General features: G+C 43.1%; 1 protein-coding gene across 1 annotated transcript in view; it reads right to left on the bottom strand.

The window, feature by feature from the left end:
- Positions 1–19568, bottom strand: part of LOC145400982 (putative neural-cadherin 2) — a 136566-nt gene that overhangs the window by 8611 nt on the left and 108387 nt on the right. Inside the window, exons 11-19 of the mRNA XM_080273342.1 lie at positions 15484–15668; positions 14791–15005; positions 13795–13997; positions 12741–12904; positions 7969–8137; positions 6044–6361; positions 4073–4228; positions 1662–1807; positions 401–740 (exon numbers count right to left, since the gene is read on the bottom strand). Of these exons, the coding sequence (XP_080129468.1) occupies positions 401–740; positions 1662–1807; positions 4073–4228; positions 6044–6361; positions 7969–8137; positions 12741–12904; positions 13795–13997; positions 14791–15005; positions 15484–15668 (1896 nt within the window). The remainder of the gene's footprint in view (positions 1–400; positions 741–1661; positions 1808–4072; positions 4229–6043; positions 6362–7968; positions 8138–12740; positions 12905–13794; positions 13998–14790; positions 15006–15483; positions 15669–19568) is intronic.

The raw sequence follows: 19568 nt of genomic DNA, 5'->3' as shown, positions 1-19568 counted from the left end.
TTAGGAAAAGTATTTAAAATCTAGCCTTGAACATTTGATGAGAAAAAAAATAATTACTAGGGAGATTACAGTCTATCCAGAGGTCTTGCTACACTGGTCATTCACTAGCAAGAGGCACAAGGCTCCATTACGCTTAAAGGCTGAAGGGCACCACTTTCAAGATTTGATATAATTGTGGATATATCACATTAAAGTGCAGAAAGCATGTGCCAGTAACAGAAATACTGACATTATTCTGGAGCCTCAGAAAAGCAAATACATTTTTAAGGAAGCAAAGATCTCTTCTTTTTCCACGAACCTATCTAACTGTAAGACTATTCTCTTTTTATATCCTGTATTTCTCTCTGTCTCCCCTTCTCCATGCCATCTACACAAGAAGTAGTATTTTCATGCCCCTCACCTGAGCGGCGAGCGTAACATGTATTGAGTGCCAGCGGTCGTCATGGAGTGTTGTGTTGACCTGCAGCTTCAGTGGTCCACCCTCGCCCTCCACCAGCAGCTGTGGCCGCCCATCCACCAGCTGCAAGGCCAACATGGGCGTGGGCGTGATGGGTGTGGGCGTTGGTGAGAGTGGGCCGGAGTACAGGATGAGGGCATCAGGGCGCTGTGTGAGGACTGTGACAGCGAGGGTGGTGGGCAGGCAGGGCGGGACAGGAGACACCCACGCCCACCCCTGACCACTAAAAGATCGTGACAACACCAGGCACTGTGGACCCCATGACCCTCCAGGACACACACATCTAGTAGGGGAAAAAGGGGATGGGACAGCATGCTATGTTACTGCTAGACACATACCAACTGTTGTATTCATGGTGTTAGGAGGCATGAAGATATAGTTCTGATAATCTGACGTGCCTGGCAAATTCAGTTTTATTGAACATTACTCATTTTTCATTTATCCTCTTCAAAGTACTCCTCTTTTGCAATCACAAACTTGTTCCAACATTCCCGCAACAGATGGAAATATTTCTGGAAGTAGTCTTTCTCGATGCTCAACATGATGCATGATATTTCAGACTGAATGTCTCAGCTGTGTCAAAATTGTGTCTTTTCATCACGAGCTTCACACTGCAGAACAATCATAATTTTCACAGTGCTTCAATGGCAGGTGAACATGGTGGATATGGGACAAGGAGAATTTTTTTCTTGGCCAAAAACTGCTGGGTAACGAGCTGGGTACGTCATTGTGGTGAAGCAGACACCCGGCATTCCACTTTTCGCGTTGTTTACATCTCATTTCCTCATGCTAACGTTTCAAAACTTTCAGGTAAAAACCTACATTAACAGCTGTAAATATGAGAAACAATTCTGTATGCATAAATCCTTCCCTGTCAAACAAACTTAACTGCAAATAATCGACGGTGGATGGGTTGCCTATGCTATGGTGCACCGGCATATGGAATCGTACTGTCCGGTGATATATGGTAACTAGAAATGATTGACATGTGACAGGCAATGCCGGAAATCGCTGATCACTCAATACAAACTGATGAGGCCACTGTCAGAACATTTTACCGCACATCGTACTGGCATCAAAAGCACACAAGATTTAAAAAAAAATATATAAGTGAGAAAGCAATTCACCATCAACACAGGCGATGCAATAACAAGAAACGTTTTACTCGGAACTGGATGTAATAAATATATATTAAAAAACCCACCTGTTTCTCTCCGAGCCTCCTACACACCTGCCGCCGTTTCGACAGGTGCTGGGTGTACAGGTGTGCGGGTAGAGCGGCGGGGCGCGGCAGGTGAGGGCGGGAGAGAGGCGAGGGGTCACCAGGGATGTGCTGTTTAAGTCAACCACCTGCACACAACACGCCAAGGTGAGAGTGGTGGGGCAGTGTGTGTGTGTGTGTGTGTGTGTGTGTGTGTGTGTGTGTGTGTGTGTGTGTGTGTGTGTGTGTGTGTGTGTGTGTGTGTGTGTGTGTGTGTGTGTGTGTGTGTGTGTGTGTGTGTGTGTGTGTGTGTGTGTGTGTTCAAGTTAGCAAATACAATAAAATGAAAATTCTTGCATACAGGATAGAACTATACGTGCATGCTTGGGGAACGAACACTGTTAAGATATTCAGTGTTATAATCTTGTGCACGCATACTTCATAAACTCGAGAACTAAAGATTATGGGCTTTCAACACGATACTATGCCTTTTACCTTAATTTGGTCCATATTTTCGACCTTTTGCAGCTTATTTCACGTAGCTCAGAGGCAGAAATAAAACACTACAGCCTTACATCCTTTCCACAGCACTTCTTCTTGGCTAGCATCTATTTTAAGCGCTAATCTATTGCTACAACACGGCATTCAAGATGGAGTGTGGGAATTTTAGACCAAGTTTGAGTGAAATGAATATAGATGAATATATGAGCAAAAACTGTAGACCAAAACGAATTTAAGCCACAAATAATGATACAGTACGCTTACTAGGATGACACCACACGCACCCACACGCCATCTCAGGACAGTCTCACACAGCCACGTCCATCTATCAGTCTTTCGGGTTTATTCGTAGCCACATTCTTTTTCCCTTCGTAAATAAAATCATGGTGTGTCTAGAGGAATGACATCCACTGTCAAAGTCAACTGAACACGACATATGGGACTGTATTCTCAGTCTTTTTATTTTTTAATGCCTCGGGGACAAATTTGCATATTTTTACCTTCGTATCCTCTTGTATTTTAGTGATTCAAACTGCACTGGTATTAAAGAGATATGAGAAACAGGAGATTAGTTAAGTGTAATGTGGAAAATAAATCGCCAACGAAGAGGTGCTAGTAAATTTCATATGCTACGAGAATGCTGGTCAGGTGTCATTCAAGTAAAACCTCCAACACCTCACTATCGAACGCAACCATATCACTGCCATCTCAAAAACACCATAAACTAGAAAACACTCCAAGATTGCTTACCTCCGCCAACTCCAATAAAATTTATGATTTACTGTTTTTTTTTTTTTTTTTTAAATATAACCTGACGAATACTTGTACGGACTCAAATACTATGCTCTGTTATTTCTTCGTTCGGATCTTGAAGCAGTTTAAAATCTAATCGACTCTTCCTTGACCCACTGCCCACCTGTCCACAAGACTTCCTCAGTATCCGATAACAACTTTTGATACATTTTAAATACAAACAGAGACGGGGAAAAACATAACCTTCGTTCATCAACTTTATCGGAGGAGGTAAAACCACACACCGACTCAAATCCTCTGCCCAGTATCGTGTCTTTTCTACATTATCTGAACATGCTATCGCTCTAGGGTACACATCTTTCACTGACTGTTATCCGTACATCTCCTCTTTTCATCAGTTAGCCTCGCTCTTCTTAGTTACGTGTAATTACCCTCTGTCCTCACTGTCTCAATCCTCCCTTCATTACAGCGTCTCGTATCATTACCTTTACTCTGTTTATTTGAATGCTACGTACCTGTCCGTCTTGATATACTTTTACATGTGCACACTCATGAGTCACAAGATATTCCTTTACACACGCGCTCCCCTTCACTCTGCTCAGTACACATACCAACACCACTACACTATTGCAACATGGGCTCTCGTGCCACCAGTCGTGTTTTCATATATATATGTTAAAAAATTTTTCTTCAAATATATATATACAGTATAGTGTACGGCAATTAGATATCTTCGACGGCTGTAATAGCGGCCATCCATACCACTGAGCAGAGAGGGCATTAGTTGTGATATACTGATTAAGTGTTGAAGTGCCACACCCACACCACATGCTATATTTTGTCAAGAAGCTACATCAGAGCTGAACTCTTTCTCACGTCAGGCGTAGCACTTTCACATTATCTATTAATACCTGGTGGTTCATGTCATGCACAGGAATTTTACCCATCCTTCCACACACACAACTACTGTATACGTACGTGTGTGCATGCATCTATCTATCTATCTATATCAGTAACTGGTTGGTAGAATGATCAATGGCCTATGTCCGTGGTAAGAGTGTATAAGCTCGCCGGTAGAGTGCAAGTCCTTCATTCATTCATTCATTTAATATTCATATCAGTCGTTCTATACTCTACTCCTTCCCAGCTAGCGTACGTGCCTGAAGCGGTAGTGATGTGGCCGGCAGTGAGTTTGCAGAGGGGGCGTGGTGGCGGTGTGGGTGTGCGTGGGTTGTGACACCATCCTCCTGCAGTGGCATCACGGACACGGACCCAGGGGCCTCCACGCTCACAGACACACCCGTCCGTGCCCCCAGCTGTTGCCAGGAGAACCAGGAGGAGTTAGATTAGAAACACTGAAGATATTATAGGAAAAAAAAAGTGTTCTGCGTTTCTAATATGGTTTTCCTAATTGACCCACTCACCACGAGAACGTCTTTCTTTCTTTTTCTTTTTTTTTTTCTTTTTTTTTTTTTTTTGCTACTCAGATCCTTATATTACTGTCCTTCTTAAATCTAACTTTCTCCAGATCATTCTTGTGTCACTGAAAATCGGTATTCAGGAAACAGATAAATATTACTCGATGAAATGACTGGAGTTGCCGAATAGCGTACAGCAGAGTGGATATGTGAGGCATCAGGGAATGGGGTATATAAGAAAAAAAATTAATATCTCTCCTGGTTAACTTGTTGGTAACCAGTTCAGAGAGAGGATTAGAAATGATGGCGATCTATCTATCAATCTACCAACCTACTTACCTGTACCCCTATATTATTAAGCCTGGTGTGAAATACTGTGCCTCGTGTAAAACTGAAATGAGAAAACTGATTTGGAAGAGCAATGGTGGAAATGGATCGCAAATGTCTGTTACTCGCGCGTATTTGGCGAAAACACCAAAAGTAGTCGCTGAAAATGTTCTGGAGTTAAACAGCTGATCCGCGTGAATTTGAACGAAAGCTTTACATTTTCTCTGGACACTTCACGCGGGGAATTTCTGCTCGCTATTTCAGGCCACAAAACTTCTCCCGGTATTTGAGTCAACAAATACGTGGCCTGATAAAGAAACAGAAATGCGAAAGTAAAGTTGAAGTGATTCTCGGTTCTCGGCACCATTCACAGTCGGGAGGGGTGGTGGTCAGGTGATTAGAGAAGTTGTCTGCTGTTTGGATGGACATGAGTTTGATCTTAGACTAGGGCAGAGAACAGTATGTGGATCTGAGTGCCCAACAGACTTCACTGATCCTCCGCAAGACCCACCAACATGTCACATAATCACCCCTGTTCATACCATTACACCAATCCTGAATGAAACAGGTCTAGCATGTATTTGGACGGTTGGTATTAGTGCATAAGTGGTGACAAATACGTATCACGCAGGACTACTGGGCATTAGGGAACGGTTTGTCTAATTTACGGCCAGTCAGGAAAAATATGATATATTCACTTGATGCACCTTATTCCTTTTATGGCGCTGATATTTTTAATAAATTTATTCTTGTACTCGAACACAAACACAGCTTTAGCCTTTTCAGTCACTTGGACGCTTGTGTACGTAAAATATTTATCTGCATTATGGACGAGATTCCCAGCCATTACAGCCTTTCAACCCTAATTTTGAGCCATCTCGACGTTTGTCTGCAGAGTACACACTGTAAATTATTCAGGATCGAGATTGAAGTGCTAACGATGAGCATCCTATGAGTTTTAATTCATCTCTCGTATACAGTTTAACATGAAATTTCCGTCCTTTATGGGAAACTTTATTGCACTGGAGAAACATGTCCGCTCCTGAAGACGTTACTTGGACTGTCACCAGACCTCTAACATACACGGCAGGAAACTACTCAGACTAATATGCAACTCACCAGAAGATCAGACATTTGAATATTAACCAAACCCCTCCAGCACAATGACAAACTTTTTATTTACTTCCTTTTACCCACAAACAAGTATATTCAGCCCTAGAGAGACTTTATGTAGTAGCTGTTGTTGCAAACCCTATCTCATCTGAATGTAAACCCGGTGAACTGCAGGATAATGTTGCTTGCTGTTGTCCTTCATCCTTCTTACAGGGGCTAGGGAAGGATTTGAGGGACGTGCGTACTTAAGGTGTTCAAGGATGTGGCTCTTACCTGGTGTGTGTGTAGAGCCAGTACTCCCTGTAGCTTCACTGGGTCCATGAAAACTCCTCCCTTGTCCCTCACGCTCACCCACACACACGCCGATGACACAGGTGGGCGGGTGGGGGAAGGAGCTGGCGGGGGTGTGACGGTGGTAGTGCTTGACGGTGCTGGTGTGGTTGTGGTGGTGGTGGTGGTGGGCGAGTGTGGGGTGGTGGTGCGTGCAGGGTGACATGATTCAGACACACTCACTATCTGTACCTCACTGCCCCTCTCGCCCACCGCCTCAGACACCCCCTGCAGCAGCGCACCCATCGCCCCTCCACCAGTCTGGTCAGAAGGAAAGATACAAACGCTCTATTTCCCTTTACACATCACAGGCAAGCAATGAACGCTACTGTCACGTGAAAAATTATACCACCAACATCATCTTCAACGTCTGCCACAGTTGGGTTTATATCCAGACAAACGATGTGCAGAAAACAGGTGAGACCAGCTGACAATTCCAGATGTTTAAGGTGGTTGCTGGCAGTATATCTTCTCATATGCTTACATGTGCTACGTTTACACTCTGTCGGTTCATACCACGGATATACTCGCATATCAACAATGATCATGCAATATTTTGTTTGTCACATGCACTTTAGAGCCAAACTTTACTGTATAGTACTTGACCAGGCTAGGGAAGCGTATATCCTGAAAATCCTTCTTCCAGAGCAGGAAAGTCTATTTCTACTGTGGAGAGACCATTTACGGGGTGTCATTTTACACTGACTGTCACCTTACTTACCACTGCATTCATTTATACCATGAAGAGTCAATGAGCCACACCCGTAAGATTTTTATGTCATAGGAGTGTGTAGAAGAGGAGGTGTCCGCGTTACCACAGATCAGTCATGGTATTATAATTTATCTGGCGCAGTAATGAACTAAAAGTATGACAAAATAATAAACAAATGCATAAAATAATACAATAATCATTTCGTTCATTCATCATCCAACTCTACGGTGCCTCATGTGAAGCGTAAGCTAGTTACATAAAACGCAGTAATGAACTAAAAGTATGATAAAATTATGAACCACTGCATGTCATAAAATAATACAACAGTAGTTACATAAAACCTTGAGGTGGAGTGTTTAGACATACACAGCTCAAGTTTGAACCATAAAAAACAAACCCTACCCCTTCAGGAGACACCTATCGTACCGAAGGGGTTAAGGAAGGCCATATATAACCCCTCCAGTTAGAAAAATCCCTCCATAACAGAGTAAATTCGTCTGAGGGTAGCGAGAATTAATTTCAAAACAGGAATCTTAGGACAAACGGGACTAAAGCATCAAAACCTGGCGTAACTTTTCTGTCGTAATCACCCTGGAAGAACTCTGGTGGTTTGAGTCTGGCAATAGAAAGACTTTGATAGAAACAGACACATCTTTAATCTTGTAACCCGGTGACGTTTTCTATATTGTACTCTTGCTGCTGGTGGATGGTTTTGTTGAGTTTAGGGGGGAACTGAGGAAAATAAAGGAAACATTAAGCTCTCTCCCATTACAAAAGCCAAATAAAATCGTCTGAATATACCAAGAATCTGTCTGTCTATCTATTGCCAGACGCCTTAATCTCGTAAAAGTTGGGTACAAACAAATCGCCTCCAAGTCGCCCTGTCTTCTGCCACTTGTCTGCCCTCTCTCCACCTTACACCTCCCTCTCTCATATCTCTCTCCATTCCATACCTCCATCTCGTCCCTGGAGGGAAGGGGGGAATGAGAGACTGACTAGAAGAGAATACCAATAATAAAATAAACAGAAGAATTAAAAGAATGAGAGACTGACTAGAAAAGTATACCAAGAAAAAATAGAGGGATTAAAAGAATGAGAGATTAACTAGAAGAGCATACCAAGAATACAATAGAATTAAAAATGTGTTCTGACTGACCTCCGGCGTCCACCCCCTGGTTAGGTGTCCTGGTGTGGTCTGGGTGAGGGTGAGGGCGACGGCGTGAGGGAGGGCTTCGGGCGCTAACAACTGTACCACCACCGTCACATTGGCAGAGACCCCAGCCCCGCCCCACACACGGTCACTCACGAGGAATTGCAGATCATACCTTGAGCGGGGAGAGAGGGCAAAGGTCAAAGATAAAACTGAAGAACAAGGCGTAAGTGGATAATGAATGAGGAAGTAGATAAATAAGAAAGAGTAAAAGAAAAAGATAAGTGAATAAATTAGAACAAGGGAGACATATATAAGGAACGGGGAGGTGGAGAAATAAGGAACATAAACGTTGATACATAAGGAAAGAGGTAAATGAAAAAGGAACAGAAAGGGGATAAATAAGGAAGAAGGTGACAAAATACGGAACAGGGAAGAGGACGACGTCGACCCACCATGCAGCTGTCGAGAACTTGTGTCGCGGAGAAAAACAAGTTTTTTTTTTTTTTTTTTTTTTTTTTTTTTTTTTTTTTTTTTTAAATGCGCGGAAGAAGGAATCAAAGGCCATGAGCCCGCAGTAACAGTTCCCTCCAAGAGAAAAACAAAATACAATAGAGAGCCAAATTCAAGATCCGATCATTTCGAGATGCCTGGACACACCGCGCTTGAAAGACTGGAGATCACAGGCAGCAGGAAACACAGATAGAGGGAGACAGTTCCAGAGCTGACCCGTTGCACAAATGAAAGACCGGGAGCAACGGTTAACTCTTGCATTAGAGAGCTGGACAGAAAAGGGATGAGAGTCTGCTGCCAGACGGGTGCCACGCGCACGTCGCAGAGGTGGAGGAATGCAAGCAGACAGCTCAGAGGAGCAGCGACCATTAAAGCAGCGATAGAAAAGAGATAAAGACGCAACAGTGCGGCGAAGAGACAGAAGTTGAAGGGAGTCAGTAAGAGGAGGAGAGTTAATGAGACGAAAAGCCTTTGACTCCACCCTATTGAGAAGAGCTGTGTGTGGGGAGCCTCCCCACACATGAGAGTTGTACTCCACACAGGGGCGGATAAAACCCCTGTATAGAGACAACAATTGTGCAGGGGCAAAGAAAGAACGGAGTCGGCTTAGCACACCCAATCTTTTGGAAGCAGATTTTACAAGAGATGTAATATGATCTTTCCAAGATAAGTCCCGAGTAAATGAAACCCCAAGCATGTTCAAGGATGATGCAGGATTAAGCTGAATATTATTAAACATTAATGGGTATACCTGTGGAAGACCTTGTCGGGCCGATAGGTGTAAGAACTGAGTCTTAGATGCATTAAAGACAACCATATTATTTTTACCCCAGTCAGAGATACGAGCCAAGTCAGACATTAGGTGTGCCATAGCCTCATCCCTTGTTTCCTGAAGTAACTGTTGAGATGGGCGTTGCGGGAACCGAATGGAAAGGTGAAGGGTGGAGTCATCAGCGTATGAGTGGATAGGGTTAGATGTACAGCTTAGAAGATCATTGATGAATAAAAGGAAGAGAGTTGGTGACAGGACAGAGCCCCGAGGAACACCACTGCTGATAGATCCAGGAGAAGAACGATGGCCGTCTACAACAGTGGCTATAGAACGACCAGAAAGGAAGCTAGCAATGAAGGCACAGATAGAAGGATAGAAACCGTAGGAGGGCAGTTTGGAAATTAAAGATTTATGCCAGACTCGATCGAAAGCCTTTGAGATGTCAAGTGCAATGGCAAAGCTTTCGCCGAAGTCCCGAAAGGAGGATGACCAGGAGTCTGAAAGGTAGGTGAGAAGATCGCCAGTGGAGCGTCCCCGATGGAACCCATACTGACGATCGGAAAGAAGGTTGTGATAGGAAAGATGTCTTAAAATTTTTCTATTAAGAATTGACTCGAAAACTTTTGAAATACAGGACGTTAAAGCAACTGGACGATAGTTGGAGGGTTGGAAGTGGTCACCCTTCTTTGGGACTGGCTGAATGAGAGCAAACTTCCAGCAAGAAGGAAAGGTACAAGTTGACAGACAAAGGCGAAAGAGTTTGCCTAGGCAGGGTGTAAGCACAGAAGCACAGTTCTTGAGAACAACAGGAGGGACCCCATCAGGCCCATATGCCCTGTTAGTACTGAGGCCAGTGATGGCAGAAAATACATCAACTGAAGAAATTTTAATGTCAGCCATGAGGAAGTCAGAGGGGAGAAGTGATGGAGGAACAGCACCGGAATCGTCTAAGGTGGAATTGGAGGAGAAAGTCTGTGCGAAGAGATCTGCTTTATCAGTAGAAGAAATAGCTACAGAACCATCAGAGTAGAAAAGAGGAGGGAAGGATGATGAGGTAAAGTTGTTAGAAAGATTTTTGGCAAGGTGCCAGAAGGAGCGGGAAGAATTCGAGTTGGAGAGTTGAGAGCATTTAGTATGGATGAAATTATTTTTAGTAGAGCGAAGAACAGACTTAGCACGATTCCGGGCAGAAACGTAAAGATGATGTGATTCAGGGGTGGGTTGGCTCCGGTACCTTTTGTAGGCCCTCTCCTTGTTGCGGACAGCATTAGAACAAGCGTGATTAAACCAAGGCTTTCTTGCGTTAGTCAAAGGATATGAGAAAGGAATGTATGCTTCCATGCCCGAGAGAATAACCTCCGTAATGCGCAAGGCACACTCAGATGGCTCACGGCCATGGAAGCAATAATCATTCCAGGAAAATCAAAGAAGTACTGCCTGAGGGCCTCCCAGTCCGCGGCTCCAAAATGCCACGGATGACGTTTCTCTGGAGGGTCCACAGGCCGTGTCGACCGGAGTGATAGGACAGATAAGGTAATAAGGTTGTGATCGGAGGAGCCCAACGGAGAGAAAAGATTAACAGAGTAAGCAGAAGGATTAGTTGTGAGGAAGAAGTCAAGTATGTTGGAGCTCTCTCCAAGGCGGTCAGGATACGGGTAGGGTGCTGTACAAGCTGCTCTAGGTCATTAAGGATAGAAAAGATGTAGGCTTGTTCACCAGGTGGATCCGTGAAAGGAGAGGAGAGCCAAAGGTGGTGGTGAACATTGAAATCTCCAAGAATGGAGATTTCAGAGAAAGGAGAAATGGACAGAATGTGTTCCATCGTAGAAGTAAGATAGTCGAAGAATTTTTGATAGCCAGTAGAATTAGGGGATAAGTAAACAGCACAGATATATTTAGTCAGAGAATGACAGGAAAGCCGAAGCCAGAGTGTGGAGAATTCAGAAGAATCAAGTTCAGGAACACGAGAGCAAGATAAGTCGTTGCGTATGTATACACAACAGCCACCTTTGGCTTTGAAATGAGTATAGAGAAAGTAGGAGGATACAGAAAAGGGTTTGCTGTCGGTTGCCTCAGACAGCTGAGTCTCCGTCAGAAAAAGAAGGTGAGGTTTAGAGGAGGAGAGGTGGTGCTCAACAGAGCGAAAGTTAGATGAAAGGCCGCGAATGTTGCAGAAATGAAGAAGAAGAGAGTCAGACAGTGGTTCCAGGCACCTCGAGTCGTCACCGGGAGAGGGGCAGATGGTGGGGGCATTTATGGTCCCCCCTCCCTGGGGACTCCGAGGCTTGATTAATCGACAGGCAAAGAAAATAAAAGGTAAAAAATAGCTCTTAGAGGATGACATATGCAAACATTCTTTTAGCCCTCTTAGTGAACTGGACTGGGATTCTCTGACATACTTACAATCGAATTCCCGTCGTAACTATGATATACTTTTTACAGAAAGATCTGGACAAGGGAAGATTTTGTACACCTTTCCCTGATCTTCCTGCAAAAAGAGGGTTATAACCTGCAGTCATTTTCGCCTCGTAACTAAGATTTATTTATGAAGTTAGAACAGGAGACAGAGGGATATTCAACAGCCCCGTTCTCCTTCCTGCCCTTCAATACCTGAGTTACGACAGGAATTGACCGTAAGTGCGTTTGTTTATCTCGGTTCTGGTTACTCATAAGCTGACTATAATCGTCTTGCAGTGGCTAAAATAAAATACTGAAATTTAATGTTTTTCTGATACTTAAAGAATAAAGAAAAGGAAAACATGGTAAGCGTTTAGGTCACATACTGTCACCAACAAGGAAGAAGACAAAAAAAAAATAATAATCAGAAAACTTCCTTAGAATTCTCATCTCTAGGTCAAAGTATATAACATTGTGGACATGTGCGAGGCCTTGATTCTTCCTTAAAGAGATTATGAAACTCTGGAGATAAAAAAAACTTGAAAAATTAAGTTATCAAAAATAATCATAATTACCTGTACCTATAAAGCACATCATAATCCATATCCAAATGTCTCAATATACTAAATGTGTTTAATATTTTCGTCATCGTAAAAGTAAAATATCAGAATGAGGTAATACTTTTTAGCACAAATACAGCCCTGATTTTTCACTAACTTTTACAGTGACTTCTATTTGCGTCCGATGCTCATCATCACAAGACTCGTACCTGAATTTATCATTAGTTGTTTTTTTCTTCTTTTTTGGTTATATTCCTTTTTTTGTAAACAGACTTAGTAACATTCTTGCAAGATATGTTTTAATTTGCTTATCTATCAAGTAATCTGATCATGATGCAATTAATATCGAACCAATACACTCGCAGTTAAAAAAGGATTATGGTACGAAGGGTTACGTTATTATAATGGGTAAAGAATAATTTTTTGTTTTCTCTCTCACACACACACACACACACACACACACACACACACACACACACACACACACACACACACACACACATGCACATACACAACTGCCTCCCACCCTTGCTCACCTGCCCTGCCTGAGCTGCGTGGCTGCAAAGATGGTGCCGGTGTGTGTGTTGAGGGAGAAGAGAGGGTGTGGCGGGGTGGCCCAGGTGAAGGTCTTGTCCCCCAGGTCCCAGTCATCGGGGTCATCCACATACACACGACCCAGCGGTGCCTCTGACCCCCCTCCCTGCACAGTGAGAGTTTAGAGGAAGACTTAAGAAAAACTAAGCTGTCACGGCTGTATTATTAAAACTGTGTTCACGAGGGTATGTGGCAGACTTAAATTTCTGATGGTAATTTAAGGGACACCTGTACCTGCTAAATGGGGTCCACCTGTATCTCATAAAGTGTAGTCAGCAACGATACAGAAAGATCAGGCATGTTTCCTCGTCATCTGGTGCTAGAAAAATTACTGTAAAAAATTTGGGACTTGTTTACATTTTTGCACCCCCAGCTGCAATAATACAATCCTCTGATCTGAATGGAAAGAAGGAACAGTTATCCAGGGCCATCCTCACTAAACTTTAAAACATACGAGTAGCCTAAAAATGAACCCACTTTCTACGGCCACGCGAAAGCATAAAATACGTACAAGAGACAGCGTCATACCTATTAAGCCTTTCTAGACTATTTTTAGCTAACCTACAATACTCTTTTTACTGTAACTTGTCCTAAAATTCCCGTCTCTCTAGTTTGAACGCTGAGGTATAGTAACAGATTAGCACTACAGTAGAATACGATGCTGATGAGGAAGAATTGCTGTTAAAAAAAGAAAGGAATTAAAACCACAGTACTGCCTTCTTCTTTCGAGCTCTGTAAAAAAAGACCTTACATCCACAGCACTGTCTTCTTTTGAACCATGTGAAATAAGCTGTAATAGAACGAAAATTTGGGCCGTCAGTGTAAAAAAAATATATAATACTGGACGAAAATTTGGATTGTCAGTGTTAAAAAAAAAAGTATAATATAGGACGAAAATCTGGGCTGTCAGTGTTTAAAAATATATATATATATATATATATATATATATATATATATATATATATATATATATATATATATATAATATCGTTGTACCTGAGTCTTCCACAAATAGACCCTCTTGGTGGCGGGCTTCATGGGGTTGTCATTCAGGTCGTCAACGATGATGGTGACCGTGTGTGTGGCGGCCAAACCCTCAGCATCACTCGCCCTCACCCTCACCTCCAGCTGGCGGTGCTCCTCGCGGTCAACAGGCCCCCTCGTCCACAGCTCCGCCCCGCCCCGACCGCTGTCAAGACCTGGACGAAATGAAAACAGAAAAGGCGGGAAAAGTAGGCAAAGGCGATGAAGAGTGATTTTTATAAAGAGTAATTCCTGGAGTTCCATGAAGCTGAAACGGCGTGGCTACCCCTCACAGGATGCAGTGTCACGTAATATAGAGATAGATAGAAAGACAGACCAACAGATAGACAGATAGATAGATATAGACAGACAGACAGATATAAACAGACAGATAGATATAGACAATCACAGGCAGACAGACAAATACTCGTACATGTAAACACAAACAGACGAGAGAAAACTTATATGAAAAACAGAGAGTATATTATGACAGGAATTACGACTGGCTCAAGAATGAAAGGTGGACAGAGCTATGAAGGTCCTGATAAGAAACAAAAGACTCGGTATGAAGGCTAGAGAGGGTCCAAATGCTTCTCCCCCAAATACAACTTTTCCCTACGTGGGTATAATTCTTGGAACTCTGAACCGGGATTCTCGAAAACATTTAAGATCGATTCCATGCGTAAGTCAAAATTCTCTCTCTCTCTCTCTCTCTCTCTCTCTCTAGGAAGGGCTAGGGACGTGGAAGATTTTTTTGCTCGTTAACTTATCCTTCACGTTTAAAAACAAACATATTTTATGATTATATTCTCCTAGTAACCATGATTTATCTCTAGTAAGAAGAACAAGAAACATGGAAACTCTCTGTTGTCTCCTTTTCCTGTCCTCGTGGGGAAAAAATCGTTACTACAAAGATTCGAGAGTAAAGATGTTCGTGAGTTCCATCCCTGATACACGAAAGGTACTTACGGGGGTCGAACTTGAGGGAGACGAGGGTGAGGACGTGCGGCGGGTTGTCTGGGTGCAGCGAGAGTGTGAAGGGCGGGCCGTGACCCATCGCCCACACGTCAGCGTCCGTCAGCTTCAGCAGGGCCAGGCGAGTAGGCGGGGCTCCCTCAGTGACGTGTAGAAGGGTGGGCGGCAGCAGGATGGGCGGGCAGTCGTTAATGTCCGTCACGGTGATGCTGAGGTACGTAATTACAGATATAACACTTCATGAGCTTCGAACCCACACTTAAGGCAGCACAGGAGATTTCGTAGTACTACTTTATCGGCGAGTTATTTAACCTGTCACACCTGCTTATCTTCTCGTACTTTACCTGGATAAATTATGTTGCTCCTAAAATATATAAAAAACTTAAATAATATCTGAGCGTAATATGCATAATAAATGGCCAAGAAAACTGTGCTGCGAAACCTCCAATGCCACTTGAAATACGTCGCATAGAGTCCTTGCTTAAACTGTACCTTTATGTTAAAAAATACAGTTACCAAACATCCCATCATCAAATAGAACTAATATAATAGTGAAAATGAAAGCGAAAACTAAAAGTCTATGAAAGTATTGGTAGTTATGGAGATTCAAAATTCAAATTCAAATGACAGTAGTTATGGAGATATGTTTTTCCTGTGTTATTATTTGAGTAGTTTGTGAAAGCATACCTGAGGGTGGCGGTGGCTGAGAGGGGCGGTGTTCCCCGGTCCACGGCAATCACCCGCGCCTCACCCTGCCCCCCGCCCGCAACATCACGGTCCAACCCAGCCCGCAGCCGCACACCGCCCGCACCGTCCACAATCATGGCACCCCACCCACCCTCCACACGGTAGTCCACGCCCCCACGCCCATCCTGCCGGTGCATTCCATCCTGTTACCACACACGTCTACCTTTCCCTTCAAACCTGCAACCTTCCTAAGAATCCATTATTTAAATCAACTCCTACCATACGGCATAATGAACTCTCCTGAGGTGGAATAGGCCTACTCTAACAGAATTATTTACAGTCGATTTGCTGCCGTAACTTTCAAGTCTTTTTCCAGGAAGAACGAGAGACATGGCAAGACTTTGAATGGTCCTTTCCGTGTCTATCCTGCAGAAAATTACAACCTACGACATTTTTTCCTCTCGTAACTATTTTTTCCTTAAGATACATTCGAGACTTGGAAACATTCTGCACACTTGTCATTGTCTTATCTGTTAATACAAATCTTAACTACGACAGGGAGGTGATCGTAAGTTCGTTTGAGTATCTCACCCCTAACTTGGGAGGGGATTCACAAAAATATTTACAGGTGGCTTCTTGTAACTTATTTTTTACAGGAAGAACTACAGATACGGGAAGGTTCTATACTCTTCCTGCCTTGTTCTTCTTGCAGGAAACAACACTTACGACGATTTTCCTTTCGTACCTAAGATTCGTTTTGGTAGGGAGGAACTATTGAGGAACGTTTCTAAGTTGAACAAAATCCTCTGGTAACAATAATAATAATAATAATAATAATAGTAAATCAGACTGTGACTAAACGGTTTTGTGTAACTTAAGGGAGATCTGTCGTAATATTGGGGTTACGTAAGGCTATACCCAACCCCTTCAGCTCGACAACTCTCTTTCCCCAGCCACGTAAAAGTGTCTGGAGATAAAATACATAACAGAGGAAGTGGCTAAAAGACGTTCGGTGTCGCCTCGCTCCCTGGAGGCTCCCAGTCCACCAACCACTTTCTTTCTGTACCTTGGGAGATGGTTGTAGTGGGGAGGCTGGCCGCGAGTTTTCTTCTTCTTCTACTTCTTCTTCTCCTCCTCCTCCTTCTCCTGTTTCTCCTCTTCCTCCTCCTTCTGCTCCTCCTCCTCCTTCTTCTACCTCTTCTTCTTCTGTTTTTTTCTTCTTTGTATTCTTTCTTCTTCGTTTTCTTCATTTTCGTCTTCTTTCTTCCTCTTATTTTTACTTATAGAGTCCTTCATTTTATCATTCTTTTTAACTCTATCTACTTATCAATCTATCTGTTTATGAATAATTTACTGACTGTTCCACACCAGTAAATTATTAATTCCCTCTAGTACTCCATCTTACAATAAATCAAAAGGAAGGCAAACTTAGACATATTAGCAAACAAATACGCGATTAAGTAGGTAAAAAAATAAATATATACGAGAATAAGGCTATGAGCGAGCAAAGAATAAAAAAAAAATAATGTATAGCATACAAAGAGGTGGGGGGCTAGTGGAAGGGAAACGACAGAAAGGTTGGAAAACTGTAAATATCAGGAACAAAAAAATTACTAGGGCAGAAGGATGGATAAACATAAATGGAAGGAGGATACCAGTGGAGGAGCCTCATCGCCCTTCTTGGATAAAATAGGAGAGTTTTGGAACCTCGTATCGTCTTAAGTGTCTCTGGAACGTCTCCCAAAAACAGCCACCACCTTTCCTTGCACCAGTACACGCAGATCCTGGTTCGAAGCGCTAAGCCATCACATTCTCATCTCTGCAAACCCACCTTGATGATGAAACCCTCCTCGTCAGAGTGGGTGCTTCCGTTTACCATCCTCGTGAGTGTATGTGCTGTGACCTGGTGGCCTTGACAGGGATGAAGGTAAACACTCACCTGGAATGGCCATCTCTCCTTACAAGAACGGCGGTTGTCGTCTGTAGCACCAACACATACACCCACAGCCAAAAGGAACCGTGCCCTCTGTTTCAGTGCAGTTGTAGAATACACGAAAAACTACTAAGCTCTGACAGAACAATTCTTGTCCCAGATAATGGCCTCTGAAACAAGGGGAGTATTCTGTTTCTCAATTCTTGGCGTAGTGATTGATAAACGAATTTGCCGGAATAACAGTGCCTGACGAACAAGATGAAACTTCGTAACTTAAACACTGTCTGTTGATGGCTATTCTTCGCAGCAATGCCCTGAGGTGAGTTTTGAGACGTTTATAAATTCTGTATAATGCATGCTGATTTTCCTATATATTTCAGGTTAAATTAAGTTGCTTGTTCCCCATCGTCACAGGTGTGTTTGAGGCACAGGACATTATAAAGCCTCACAACACACCTCGCATAGAATACAGCTGATGGAGGAAGTAATTTATAAGGTGAATATTAATTACCAACGACGTGGATATAGTTGTTGTGATCCAGTCTATTTCAATGTATGTATGTGTGTATGTATGTGTGTATGGATGGATGGATGGATGGATGGATGGATGGATGGACGGATGGATGGATGGATGGATGGACGGACGGACGGACGGATGGATGGATGATAGCAATTTACGTCATCAATGCCTGGTCCACTTTGTATAAGAAAGCGACGCATATACATTGTGTGTGACGATGGAAGGAAGCGATTCGATTTTCACGCAGACTAATCAAAGGTTAAACTCACAGATCAAAGACGAAATTTGTAAGAGGCGTCAATGTGCTTTCTGTGTGTTTAAAATGAACAGGGACGCAGGGATTAAAAAAAAAAATGGAGGTAGAAAAGAAGATGATAGCAGGAGGGTAAAGATGAAGTAGTGAGAAGATGCTGAGAGAAGGATGAATTTATTTTGAAACGACCATAAATTAGGAGGAAAATATTAAGTTGGTTACTAAAAGAAAAGCATACGAGAGAGAGAGAGAGAGAGAGAGAGAGAGAGAGTGTGTGTGTGTGTGTGTGTGTGTGTGTGTGTGTGTGTGTGTGTGTGTGTGTGTGTGTGTGTGTGTGTGTGTGTGTGTGTACGTGCGTGCGTGCGTGCGTGCGTGTGTGGACGAAAAAAACACACTCTCAGGACCCGGCGTGTGGGCTGAGACGCTGGCCAGGACGTGAGATGGTTTTTTGAGTTAAGTTTCTACAGCCGGGGATAATTCTCTCATTAGGCTCGTTACTCTTCTTCCCAGGCGCCTTTTCCCGCTCTTTCCTGATACATTTTCCTTTCTCCTGATTTTTCCTCCCTAATCTTTACTTCCAATTTCCCCCCTGGTTTTTCGTGATACTTTTTTCTGTCCATTAAATCGTTGCAATGTATTTTTCTTTCCCTCAATTCTCTCCTATTCATATTTTTGTCTTTTTTCAACTCTTTCATCTTCTCCTCTCTTCTCTCCATCTTTTTCCTCCTCCATCTCTCATTTCCCTCCCTCTTCTTCATCTCCTTCATTTCTCCTCCTCATCCAGATCTCTTCCTCCCCCTCCAACTCTTTCATCTGTTCCTCTCCTCACCACCTCATTCATTTTTTCTTCCTTCTCCATTTTCCTCTTCTCCATCTCTTAAATTCTTCCGCCTCCTTCGCCTCTTTCATTTATCCTCCTCCTCCACCTCTCATCATTTTCTCCTTCTCCAACTGCTTCATCTTTTCCTCTCTTCTCCACCTCTTTCATGTTATATTAAACTCTCCTGGATCTCGCCACGTTTTGGAGAAAAACAAAGATGAAATGATCTCACTGTTCGCCACGCAATGCTTTCCTCAGATCAAAATCCACTCGTTTTATTACTATCTATCTATCTATCCATCTATCTATCTATCTGTCCATCTATCCATCTATAACCAGTCGCCTTAATCCCGTAACGGGTGACCACAAACAAATCGCCTCCATGTCGCCGTCTCTTGCCATTTTGCTGCCCTCCCCCCATCTTACGCCCCCCTTTCTCTCATACCTCTCTACTCCATCTCTCCATCTCATCTTCGGTCTCCCCTTCCCTCTCCCTCCCTCCACCTCACTCACATACACTCTCCTAGTCAGTCTCTCACCCTTTATCCTCTCCCACATT

The sequence above is a fragment of the Coenobita brevimanus genome, chromosome 54 (assembly GCF_032717465.1).
Source record: "Coenobita brevimanus isolate Jiangsu-jjx chromosome 54, ASM3271746v2, whole genome shotgun sequence".
NCBI lineage: Eukaryota > Metazoa > Arthropoda > Malacostraca > Decapoda > Coenobitidae > Coenobita > Coenobita brevimanus.
This window is presented reverse-complemented; position numbering and strand designations above follow the sequence as displayed.